Source organism: Salminus brasiliensis, chromosome 9, assembly GCF_030463535.1.
Source record: "Salminus brasiliensis chromosome 9, fSalBra1.hap2, whole genome shotgun sequence".
NCBI classification, from domain to species: Eukaryota; Metazoa; Chordata; class Actinopteri; order Characiformes; family Bryconidae; genus Salminus; species Salminus brasiliensis.
The window spans coordinates 1,415,747-1,428,246 of NC_132886.1; the positions used below are offsets into that span (position 1 = coordinate 1,415,747).

The 12,500-nt window shown below is 43.0% G+C and overlaps 1 protein-coding gene across 1 annotated transcript in view; it reads left to right on the forward strand.

The window, feature by feature from the left end:
* acap2a (ArfGAP with coiled-coil, ankyrin repeat and PH domains 2a) overlaps positions 1–12,500 on the forward strand; it is a 44,497-nt gene that overhangs the window by 11,581 nt on the left and 20,416 nt on the right. The window contains 9 exon segments of the mRNA XM_072687112.1: positions 2,451–2,502; positions 2,736–2,836; positions 3,444–3,552; positions 3,966–4,168; positions 6,509–6,578; positions 7,000–7,094; positions 8,826–9,019; positions 10,797–10,898; positions 12,005–12,097. Of these exon segments, the coding sequence (XP_072543213.1) occupies positions 2,451–2,502; positions 2,736–2,836; positions 3,444–3,552; positions 3,966–4,168; positions 6,509–6,578; positions 7,000–7,094; positions 8,826–9,019; positions 10,797–10,898; positions 12,005–12,097 (1,019 nt within the window).

Consider the following 12,500-nt stretch of genomic DNA (forward strand, 5'->3'; position numbering starts at 1 on the left):
GTGTTAGTGGTATACATTATCACAGTGTTAGTGGTATACAGTATCACAGTGTTAGTGGTATACATTATCACAGTGTTAGTGGTATACAGTATCACAGTGTTACACAGTGTTAGTGGTATACAGTATCACAGTGTTAGTGGTATACATTATCACAGTGTTAGTGGTATACAGTATCACAGTGTTGGTGGTATACATTATCACAGTGTTAGTGGTATACAATATCACAGTGTTACACAGCATTAGTGGTATACATTATCACAGTGTTAGTAGTATACAGTATCACAGTGTTACACAGTGTTAGTGGTATACATTATCACAGTGTTAGTGGTATACATTATCACAGTGTTAGTGGTATACATTATCACAGTGTTAGTGGTATACAGCATCACAGTGTTAGTGGTATACAGTATCACAGTGTTAGTGGTTTACAGTATCACAGTGTTAGTGGTATACAGTATCACAGTGTTAGTGGTATACAGTATCACAGTGTTACACCGTGTTAGTGGTATACAGTATCACAGTGTTAGTGGTATACATTATCACAGTGTTACACAGTGTTAGTGGTATACATTATCACAGTGTTACACAGTGTTAGTGGTATACAGTATCACAGTGTTACACAGTGTTAGTGGTATACAGCATCACAGTGTTAGTGGTATACATTATCACAGTGTTACACAGTGTTAGTGGTATACATTATCACAGTGTTAGTGGTATACAGTATCACAGTGTTAGTGGTATACAGCATCACAGTGTTAGTGGTATACAGTATCACAGTGTTAGTGGTATACAGTATCACAGTGTTAGTAGTATACAGCATCACAGTGTTACACAGTGTTAGTGGTATACAGTATCACAGTGTTACACAGTGTTAGTGGTATACAGTATCACAGTGTTACACAGTGTTAGTGGTATACATTATCACAGTGTTAGTGGTATACAGCATCACAGTGTTAGTGGTATACAGTATCACAGTGTTAGTGGTATACAGTATCACAGTGTTAGTAGTATACAGCATCACAGTGTTACACAGTGTTAGTGGTATACAGTATCACAGTGTTACACAGTGTTAGTGGTATACAGTATCACAGTGTTACACAGTGTTAGTGGTATACATTATCACAGTGTTAGTGGTATACAGTATCACAGTGTTAGTGGTATACAGCATCACAGTGTTACACAGTGTTAGTGGTATACAGTATCACAGTGTTACACAGTGTTAGTTGTATACAGTATCACAGTGTTACACAGTGTTAGTGGTATACAGTATCACAGTGTTAGTGGTATACAGCATCACAGTGTTAGTGGTATACATTATCACAGTGTTAGTGGTATACAGTATCACAGTGTTAGTGGTATACAGTATCACAGTGTTACACAGTGTTAGTGGTATACAGTATCACAGTGTTAGTGGTATACATTATCACAGTGTTAGTGGTATACAGTATCACAGTGTTAGTGGTATACAGCATCACAGTGTTAGTGGTATACAGTATCACAGTGTTAGTGGTATACAGTATCACAGTGTTACACAGTGTTAGTGGTATACATTATCACAGTGTTACACAGTGTTAGTGGTATACAGTATCACAGTGTTACACAGTGTTAGTGGTATACAGTATCACAGTGATAGTGGTATACAGTATCACAGTGTTACACAGTGTTAGTGGTATACAGTATCACAGTTTTACACAGTGTTAGTGGTATACAGTATCACAGTGTTAGTGGTATACAGCATCACAGTGTTAGTGGTATACAGTATCACAGTGTTACACAGTGTTAGTGGTATACAGCATCACAGTGTTAGTGGTATACAGCATCACAGTGTTACACAGTGTTAGTGGTATACAGTATCACAGTGTTAGTGGTATACAGTATCACAGTGTTACACAGTGTTAGTGGTATACAGTATCACAGTGTTACACAGTGTTATTGGTATACAGTATCACAGTGTTAGTGGTATACAGGATCACAGTGTTACATAGTGTTAGTGGTATACAGTATCACAGTGTTACACAGTGTTAGTGGTATACATTATCACAGTGTTACACAGTGTTAGTGGTATACATTATCACAGTGTTACACAGTGTTAGTGGTATACAGTATCACAGTGATAGTGGTATACAGTATCACAGTGTTAGTGGTATACAGTATCACAGTGTTACACAGTGTTAGTGGTATACAGTATCACAGTGTTAGTGGTATACAGTATCACAGTGTTACACAGTGTTAGTGGTATACATTATCACAGTGTTACACAGTGTTAGTGGTATACATTATCACAGTGTTACACAGTGTTAGTGGTATACAGCATTACAGTGTTACACAGTGTTAGTGGTATACAGCATTACAGTGTTACACAGTGTTAGTGGTATACAGTATCACAGTGTTAGTGGTATACAGTATCACAGTGTTACACAGTTTTTTAATTCGCTGTTCTTTTCTTACAGGCGCTGGTTCTCTATTCAGCACAGTCAGCTTGTCTATCAGAAGAGGTTCAGGGTGAGTCAGACTCGTCAGTGATGCTTTTGATGTGTGTCTCCTTTATCTGATTAAACTCAGCATTCATTCAGGTCTGTTCAGCCATCACTGATCTTCATATCAGAGGAAAGACGGCAGCAGAACTGACACATCCAGTTAATCAGTAAAGGAGAAGAGCTGCTAATTTACCTGTTTGTGTGTGTGTGTGTGTGTGTGTGTGTGTGTGTGTGTGTGTGTGTGTGTGTGTGTGTCAGGATAACCCCACTGTAGTGGTTGAGGATCTCCGGCTGTGTACAGTTAAACAGTGTGAGGATGTGGAGCGCCGCTTCTGCTTCGAGGTCGTCTCTCCTACCAAGTGAGTGTGTGATCAGACAGGACTGCAGATCGGACCGAGCTAGAACTTTAAACACCACAGACTTTTCATGTGCAGGTTCAGGGTTCAGCTTGTCTAGTCTCTGTAGAGAAGAAGTACTGCCAATAGATTAGGACTCTCTGCAGCAGATCAACATCATGACCCTATTGGCTCCATGCTGCCTAATGCCAGGCGTGGGCTAGAGGGGTATAAAGCCCCCCAGCATTGAGGAGCTGTGGAGCAGTGGAGGAACTGTGTTCTCTGGAGTGATGGTGGAGGAGCTCCATCCAGTACTTTTGAATGGGAGGAGGTGGGGAGTTGAGAAGGATGAGGTAAGGTGACCTCACTAACACTCTCGTCACTGAATGCAATCAAATCCTCACAGCAATGCTCCTCCTCCAGAATCTAGTAGAAAGTCTTCTTCTCTGGACAGTAGAGACAGTTAGAGAAAAAGTTAACTTTTTTTAATAGCCTTGAGCACAGTGAATGAGCAGGTGTCCCAATACTTTTGTCAATGCAGTGTACATTTTACAGGTCACCTTGTTGATGTAATTGTTTGATCAGTGTGTGTAAATTGTCTTGTTTGTGTGTGTGTGTGTGTGTGTTGTAGGAGCTGTATGCTGCAGGCTGACTCTGAGAAGCTTCGTCAGACCTGGACCAAAGCTGTGCAGAACAGCATCGCCACGGCTTACAGAGAGAACGGAGACGAGCCTGCTGCTGTGAGTACAGCATTAATAACATAATCATTTATTTCCTTCTCCTGTAAAGTTGCCATGTTGGAGATACAATGTTTTTGCATGACAGTGACAGTATATACCCTATAAATGAAATGCTATAGGCTGCTTTTCATTTCTACAGCAGGTGTAGTTCAGTTTTAGGTCAGTTGTAGTTCAGGTGTAGTTCATGTGAAGTTCAGTTGTAGTTCAGGTGTAGGTCAGGTGTAGTTCAAGTCTAGGTCAGTTGTAGGTTAGGTGTAGTTCAGGTGTAGTTCAGCTGTAGGTCAGGTGTAGGTCAGGTGTAGGTCAGGTGTAGTTCAGCTGTAGGTCAGGTGTAGGTCAGGTGTGTCAGTGAAGGGTGGTGACCTGGCCTGGTGCTCACTGGGTAAAGCTGCAGCTGGTTGTGTGTTGAACAGCCGCTGGACCGGCAGGTGTCGGGGTCAGTGGGCAGTCTGGACTCTCTGGGCGAGGGCCGGGGGCTGAAGGGGGAGAGCGCCCTCCAGCGGGTTCTGTCCGTCAGTGGGAACAGCCAGTGCTGCGACTGTGGCCAATCAGAGCCGCGCTGGGCCAGCATCAACCTGGGCATCACACTCTGCATCGAGTGCTCCGGGATACACAGGTACTAATACACACCCCCTACTACTACACACTACTACACACACTACTACACACCCCTACTACTACACACACTACTACACACCCCTACTACTACACACCCCCTACTACTACACACTACTACACAACCCTACTACTACACACCCCTACTAATACACACCCCCTACTACTACACACACTACTACACACCCCTACTACTACACACTACTACACACCCCTACTACTACACACCCCTACTAATACACACCCCCTACTACTACACACACTACTACACACCCCTACTACTACACACTACTACACACACTACTACACACCCCTACTACTACACACACTACTACACACCCCTACTACTACACACCCCCTACTACTACACACTACTACACAACCCTACTACTACACACCCCTACTAATACACACCCCCTACTACTACACACACTACTACACACCCCTACTACTACACACTACTACACACCCCTACTACTACACACCCCTACTAATACACACCCCCTACTACTACACACACTACTACACACCCCTACTACTACACACTACTACACACACTACTACACACCCCTACTACTACACACACTACTACACACCCCTACTACTACACACCCCCTACTACTACACACTACTACACAACCCTACTACTACACACCCCTACTAATACACACCCCCTACTACTACACACACTACTACACACCCCTACTACTACACACTACTACACACCCCTACTACTACACACCCCTACTAATACACACCCCCTACTACTACACACACTACTACACACCCCTACTACTACACACTACTACACACACTACTACACACACTACTACACACCCCTACTACTACACACTACTACACAACCCTACTACTACACACCCCTACTAATACACACCCCCTACTACTACACACACTACTACACACCCCTACTACTACACACTACTACACACACTACTACACACCCCTACTACTACACACTACTACACAACCCTACTACTACACACCCCTACTAATACACACCCCCTACTACTACACACACTACTACACACCCCCTACTACTACACACACTACTACACACCCCTACTACTACACACTACTACACACACTACTACACACCCCTAATACTACACACCCTCTTCTACACACTACTACACACCCCTACTACTACACACCCCTACTACTACACACCCCTACTACACACACTCCTACTACTACACACCCTCTTCTACACACTACTACACACCCCTACTACTACACACTACTACACACACTCCTACTACTACACACACTACTACACACACTACTACACACCCCCTACTACTACACACTACTACACACCCCTACTACTACACACCCCTACTAATACACACCCCCTACTACTACACACACTACTACACACCCCTACTACTACACACTACTACACACACTACTACACACCCCTACTAATACACACTACTACACACTACTACACACCCCTACTACTACACACCCCTACTAATACACACCCCCTAATACTACACACACTACTACACACTACTACACACCCCTACTACTACACACCCCTACTAATACACACCCCCTACTACTACACACACTACTACACACCCCTACTACTACACACTACTACACACACTACTACACACCCCTACTACTACACACCCTCTTCTACACACTACTACACACCCCTACTACTACACACCCCTACTACACACACTCCTACTACTACACACCCTCTTCTACACACTACTACACACCCCTACTACTACACACTACTACACACACTCCTACTACTACACACACTACTACACACACTACTACACACCCCCTACTACTACACACTACTACACACCCCTACTACTACACACCCCTACTACACACACACTACACTCCTACTACTACACACCCTACTACACACTCTTCACCTACTACATTACCCCCAGCAGGACTGTTCAGAGAACGGAGGGTCCTGTAAGTGAGGGTTATAGCTATGTAATAAACCTCTGTCTCGTGTTTATAAAGAGTTGCTGACTGATGTAAAGTGAATGAGTGTACTGTTGTACTACATGCTTGTTTAATGTTGGTACAGGTGGTCTAGGTTTAGGGGAGGACCACAGGCTGAGAAAGTACCATGTATGAGTGGTGCTTTACTTTAGTAAAATTAGAAATATTTTATATAAATTTAATATATATAATTATATTTTTTAAACCTTTAAAACCTGAACCATCACTTACTTGCCAGCAAATTCTAAAACTAGAGTGTTGATTTTATCTTCTGACCACTGATTTAAAATGAAATGAAATGCCACTTTGAATAGAGGGCTTTTATTGTGTGTGTTTGCAGGAGTTTGGGTGTTCATAATTCTAAAGTTAGATCTCTCACACTTGACTCGTGGGAACCGGAACTGCTGAAGGTGAGTGCCGCTCGGCCTGAGAGAGTGCACATTCTTACATCAGCAGGTCTGTGTAGTGTGAATAGAGCTGAATATCTACTGAAACAGATTCAGCTGATCTGGATCTCATGGCTCCAGTAAATCTACTGGCAGAGCTGACTAGCTAATGGATCCACATGAGGGCCAGATCAGCAGAATCTAGGAGAGGATGTTTCACTGTTGGGGAGGATGCCGGCCGTCAGTGGCCCTCTCCAGCAGCCTGGCGTAAACACTGCCTCACTGAGCTCCACAGTGAGCCCTGTTTCTGTGCAGGCTGTGGAGATACAGGTTTATGTTTCAGTGATGTGTATGATCTGTACGCTGACGCAGACGTTTGTTATTCTGGTTGTTGATCCTCGGTTGACTCTGCCTTTATTGAATAGTTATGTGATTTGTGTCGTAGCTGATGTGTGAGCTGGGGAATGGAGTTATCAATCAGATCTACGAGGCTCGCAGAGCAGAACTGGGCTGGAAGAAACCACAGCCAGGAGACCCCCGGTACTGAGCACTGAGCTTCCTCCCTGTATTAGATCCTCACCATCCTCACCATCATCCTCATCATCCTCACTATCCTCATCATCCACACCATCCACACCATCCTACCAGTATCAAACCATTATGAAGTTCTAATAACATTAATATCCAGTATGAAGCTCTAATAACATTAATATCCAGTATGAAGTTCTAATAACATTAATATCCAGAATGAAGCTCTAATAACATTAATATCCAGTATGAAGTTCTAATATCATTAATATCCAGAATGAAGCTCTAATATCATTAATATCCACTATGAAGCTCTAATATCATTAATATCCAGTATGAAGTTCTAATAACATTAATATCCAGTATGAAGCTCTAATAGCATTAATATCCAGTGTGAAGCTCTAATATCATTAATATCCAGTATGAAGTTCTAATAACATTAATATCCACTATGAAGCTCTAATATCATTAATATCCAGTATGAAGTTCTAATAACATTAATATCCAGTATGAAGCTCTAATAACATTAATATCCAGTATGAAGCTCTAATAACATTAATATCTAGTATGAAGCTCTAATATCATTAATATCCAGTATGAAGTTCTAATAACATTAATATCCAGTATGAAGCTCTAATAACATTAATATCCAGTATGAAGTTCTAATAACATTAATATCCAGTATGAAGCTCTAATAACATTAATATCCAGTATGAAGCTCTAATAACATTAATATCTAGTATGAAGCTCTAATATCATTAATATCCAGTATGAAGTTCTAATAACATTAATATCCAGTATGAAGCTCTAATAACATTAATATCCAGTATGAAGCTCTAATGACATTAATATCCAGTATGAAGTTCTAATAACATTAATATCCAGTATGAAGCTCTAATGACATTAATATCCAGTATGAAGTTCTAATAACATTAATATCCAGTATGAAGTTCTAATAACATTAATATCCACTATGAAGCTCTAATATCATTAATATCCAGTATGAAGTTCTAATAACATTAATATCCAGTATGAAGCTCTAAAAACATTAATATCCAGTATGAAGCTCTAATAACATTAATATCTAGTATGAAGCTCTAATATCATTAATATCCAGTATGAAGCTCTAATAACATTAATATCCAGTATGAAGCTCTAATAACATTAATATCTAGTATGAAGCTCTAATATCATTAATATCCAGTATGAAGTTCTAATAACATTAATATCAAGTATGAAGCTCTAATAACATTAATTTCCAGTATGAAGTTCTAATAACATTAATATCCAGTATGAAGCTCTAATAACATTAATATCCAGTATGAAGTTCTAATAACATTAATATCCAGTATGAAGCTCTAATGACATTAATATCCAGTATGAAGCTCTAATAACATTAATATCCAGTATGAAGCTCTAATAGCATTAATATCCAGTATGAAGCTCTAATGACATTAATATCCAGTATGAAGTTCTAATATCATTAATGTCTGGTATGAATAATTAAATTATTAAAATAATATATTATATTTATTTAATATAAAATCAAACATCCTTGCTAAAATTACAGCTAGCTAACCCTTATAATTGACTCCGCCCACATCAAGGCCTCTTAAATGGACAGTATTGTTTGGTGCAGCATGATTGTTACTGTTTCCTGACCAGAGTCTGTGTGTGTGTGTGTGTGTGTGTGTGTGTGTGTGTGTGTGTGTGTGTGTGTGTGTGTGTGTGTGTGTGCCTCAGGCAGGAGATCGAGGCGTACATACGAGCGAAGTACGTAGAGAAGAAGTTCGTACAGAGGCTGGCCTCTCAGGAGCAGAGGTCAAAGGTCATGACTCTGAGTAAACAGGACAAGCGGTTGAAGGGCAGCGTGGAGTTCCTGCCCCCTCGGCCGCCCCCTCCCACCCCCAAGCTCCGCACTGCCTCCAGCACCTCAGGTGTGTTTAATGTATGTGTGTGTGTGTGTGTGTGATAAGTGTGTGTGTGTGTGTATGTGTGTGTGTGTTTAGTGTGTGTGTGTGTGTGTGTGTGTGATAAGTGTGTGTGTGTGTGTATGTGTGTGTGTGTTTAGTGTGTGTGTTTGTGTGTGTTTGTTTGTTTGTGTGTATGTATGTGTGTGTGTGTTTAGTGTGTGTGTTTGTGTGTGTGTTTGTTTGTGTATGTATGTGTGTGTGTGTGTTTATTCAGTGTGTGTGTGTTCAGTGTGTGTGTGTATGTGTGTTCAGTGTGTGTGTGTGTGTGTGTTCAGTGTGTGTGTGTGTGTGTTCAGTGTGTGTGTGTGTGTTCAGTGTGTGTATGTGTGTGTGTTCAGTGTGTGTGTTCAGTGTGTGTGTGTGTTCAGTGTGTGTGTGTGTGTTCAGTGTGTGTTCAGTGTGTGTTCAGTGTGTGTATGTGTGTGTGTTCAGTGTGTGTGTTCAGTGTGTGTGTGTGTGTGTGTTCAGTGTGTGTGTGTGTGTGTGTTCAGTGTTTGTGTGTGTTCAGTGTGTGTGTGTGTGTTCAGTGTGTGTGTGTTCAGTGTGTGTGTGTGTTCAGTGTATGTGTGTGTGTGTTCAGTGTGTGTGTGTGTGTTCAGTGTGTGTGTGTGTTCAGTGTGTGTGTGTGTGTTCAGTGTGTGTGTGTGTGTTCAGTGTGTGTGTTCAGTGTGTGTGTGTGTGTGTTCAGTGTGTGTGTGTGTGTGTGTGTGTTCAGTGTGTGTGTGTGTTCAGTGTGTGTGTGTGTTCAGTGTGTGTGTGTGTGTGTGTTCAGTGTGTGTGTGTGTTCAGTGTGTGTGTGTGTGTTCAGTGTGTGTGTGTGTGTGTTCAGTGTGTGTGTGTGTGTGTGTTCAGTGTGTGTGTTCAGTGTGTGTGTGTGTTCAGTGTGTGTGTGTGTGTTCAGTGTGTGTGTGTGTTCAGTGTGTGTGTGTGTGTGTTCAGTGTGTGTGTGTGTGTTCAGTGTGTGTGTGTGTGTGTGTGTGTGTTCAGTGTGTGTGTGTGTTCAGTGTGTGTGTGTGTGTGTGTTCAGTGTGTGTGTGTGTTCAGTGTGTGTGTGTGTGTGTTCAGTGTGTGTGTGTGTGTGTGTGTGTGTGTGTGTGTGTTCAGTGTGTGTGTGTGTGTGTGTGTGTGTGTGTGTGTGTTCAGTGTGTGTGTGTGTGTGTGTGTGTGTGTTCAGTGTGTGTGTGTGTGTGTGTGTTCAGTGTGTGTGTTCAGTGTGTGTGTTCAGTGTGTGTGTGTGTGTGTTCAGTGTGTGTGTTTTCAGTGTGTGTGTGTGTGTGTTCAGTGTGTGTGTGTGTGTGTGTGTGTGTTCAGTGTGTGTGTGTTCAGTGTGTGTGTGTGTGTGTGTGTGTGTGTGTTCAGTGTGTGTGTGTGTGTGTGTGTGTGTTCAGTGTGTGTGTGTGTGTGTGTGTTCAGTGTGTGTTCAGTGTGTGTGTGTGTGTGTGTGTGTGTGTTCAGTGTGTGTGTGTGTGTGTGTGTGTGTGTGTGTTCAGTGTGTGTGTGTTCAGTGTGTGTGTGTTCAGTGTGTGTGTGTGTGTGTGTGTGTTCAGTGTGTGTGTGTGTGTGTGTGTGTGTGTGTGTTCAGTGTGTGTGTGTGTGTGTGTGTGTGTGTGTGTGTTCAGTGTGTGTGTGTTGATACACTAACGCTGTTCTGCCTCCTGTCTGCTCCTCCCTCTGCTTTTGTGTGATTGACGCTCTCTGCTTCTTCGACCCGTGACCTGCATGGTGCCCTGGCTGAGAGTAGCGCCCCTTAGTGGCCAGGAGGTGCGGCGAGACTCGCTTTTCTGCCCAGACGAGCTCGATTCCCTCTTCTCCTACTTTGACACGTCCTCAAAGTTGCGGAGCTGTAAGTACTGCTGTAAGAGTGTGTTTTTTTAAAGAGATACGTTAAATGGACAGAAGTATTGGGACACCTGCTCATTCACTGCTGTTGGAGTAACTGTCTCTACTGTCCAGAGAAGAATACTTTCTACTAGATTCTGGAGGAGCAGCATTGCTGTGAGGATTTGATTGTATTCAGTGATGAGAGCGTTAGTGAGGTCAGGATGTTGGATGGATGATGATCATCACCCTACCTCATCATCCCCAACTCCACAACTCATCCCAAAAGTACTGGATGGAGCTCCTCCACCATCATTCCAGAGAACACAGCTCCTCCACTGCTCCACAGCTCCTCAATGCTGGGGGGCTTTATACCCCTCTAGTCCACGCCTGGCATTATTAGGCAGCATGGAGCCAATAGGGTCATGATGTTGATCTGCTCCAGAGAGTCCTATTCTATTGGCAGTACTTCTTCTCTACAGGCACTAGACAAGCTGTGTGTGCATTTGCACATCTGTGTCAGCAATGGGTGCAGCTTAAAGTAGCATTAATTGTGGGTGTCCACAAACATTTGGACATGTTTATGACTGTTCTGTCTGTTCTAGATAGTAAGGAGAATTGGATAGTCCCACTGTATGGATTCATTCAGTTCCATCAGCAGCTTACCTGCCAATCATCAAACAGCCATAACATTAGTACCACCTGCCTAATATTGTTAGAGATCCTCCTCTTGCTGACAGAACAGCTCATGGACTCCACAAGATCTCTCAAAGTAACCACTGCATACCAGGAACACCCCACAACACCTCCTTGCTGATGTTCTGGAGATGTTCTGACCCAGTCGTCTATCTAGAACATCACAGTCTGGTTCTTGTCAAAGTGTTTTGGATTCCTGATTCATCACCTTCATCATCTTCAAGACCTGACTGTCCCCAATAGATCCACCCACTGGACCCATTTCCTCAGTGTTCTCCACCTCAGCTGGTTTTAATGTTATGGCTGGTCTGCATGTGTGTTCTCCTGAGCACATCTGGCTGAATGCAGGTGTGCAGATGTGATGTCAGAGTCAGACTCTGTAATAACCCGTAGCTGAGGGGTGTGTACTGACTGGTGGTGGTGTTGGTGTCTCAGTGAGGAGCGCGGACAGCGGCATCCAGAACAGCGCCGACGGCAGCCGAGAGATGCTGGCCTCCACGCCGTCCAGCAGCAGCCTGAGTGAGCCAGGTATGACCTCTGACCAAATCACACTGCATTAACACACAGCTTTGACCCCAGGCTCAGAGAACCAGTCTCAGGAGAACCGGAGGAACTGCATTCAGTTCACATACAGTTCAGTGACCCGGTTTACACAGCCCCGTCCCCTGATCACAAAGACCAGACCAGGGCAGAACCAGTGACAGACAAGACACCAGCAGTAGTGTTAGACACCCATCCGTGCAGTGAACACACACACACACACACACAGTGGTGAACCCACAACCCTGTCATCAACAGCCCGGAGCTCTAACCGCTGAGCCTCAGATTGACAGATAGGATGGAAGCAGTGATTATCTGATTTTACAGATCTCCACAATTCAGAACTGTTGTTAGCTCAATGCTAATGAAAGACTTACATCCCCATAGACAG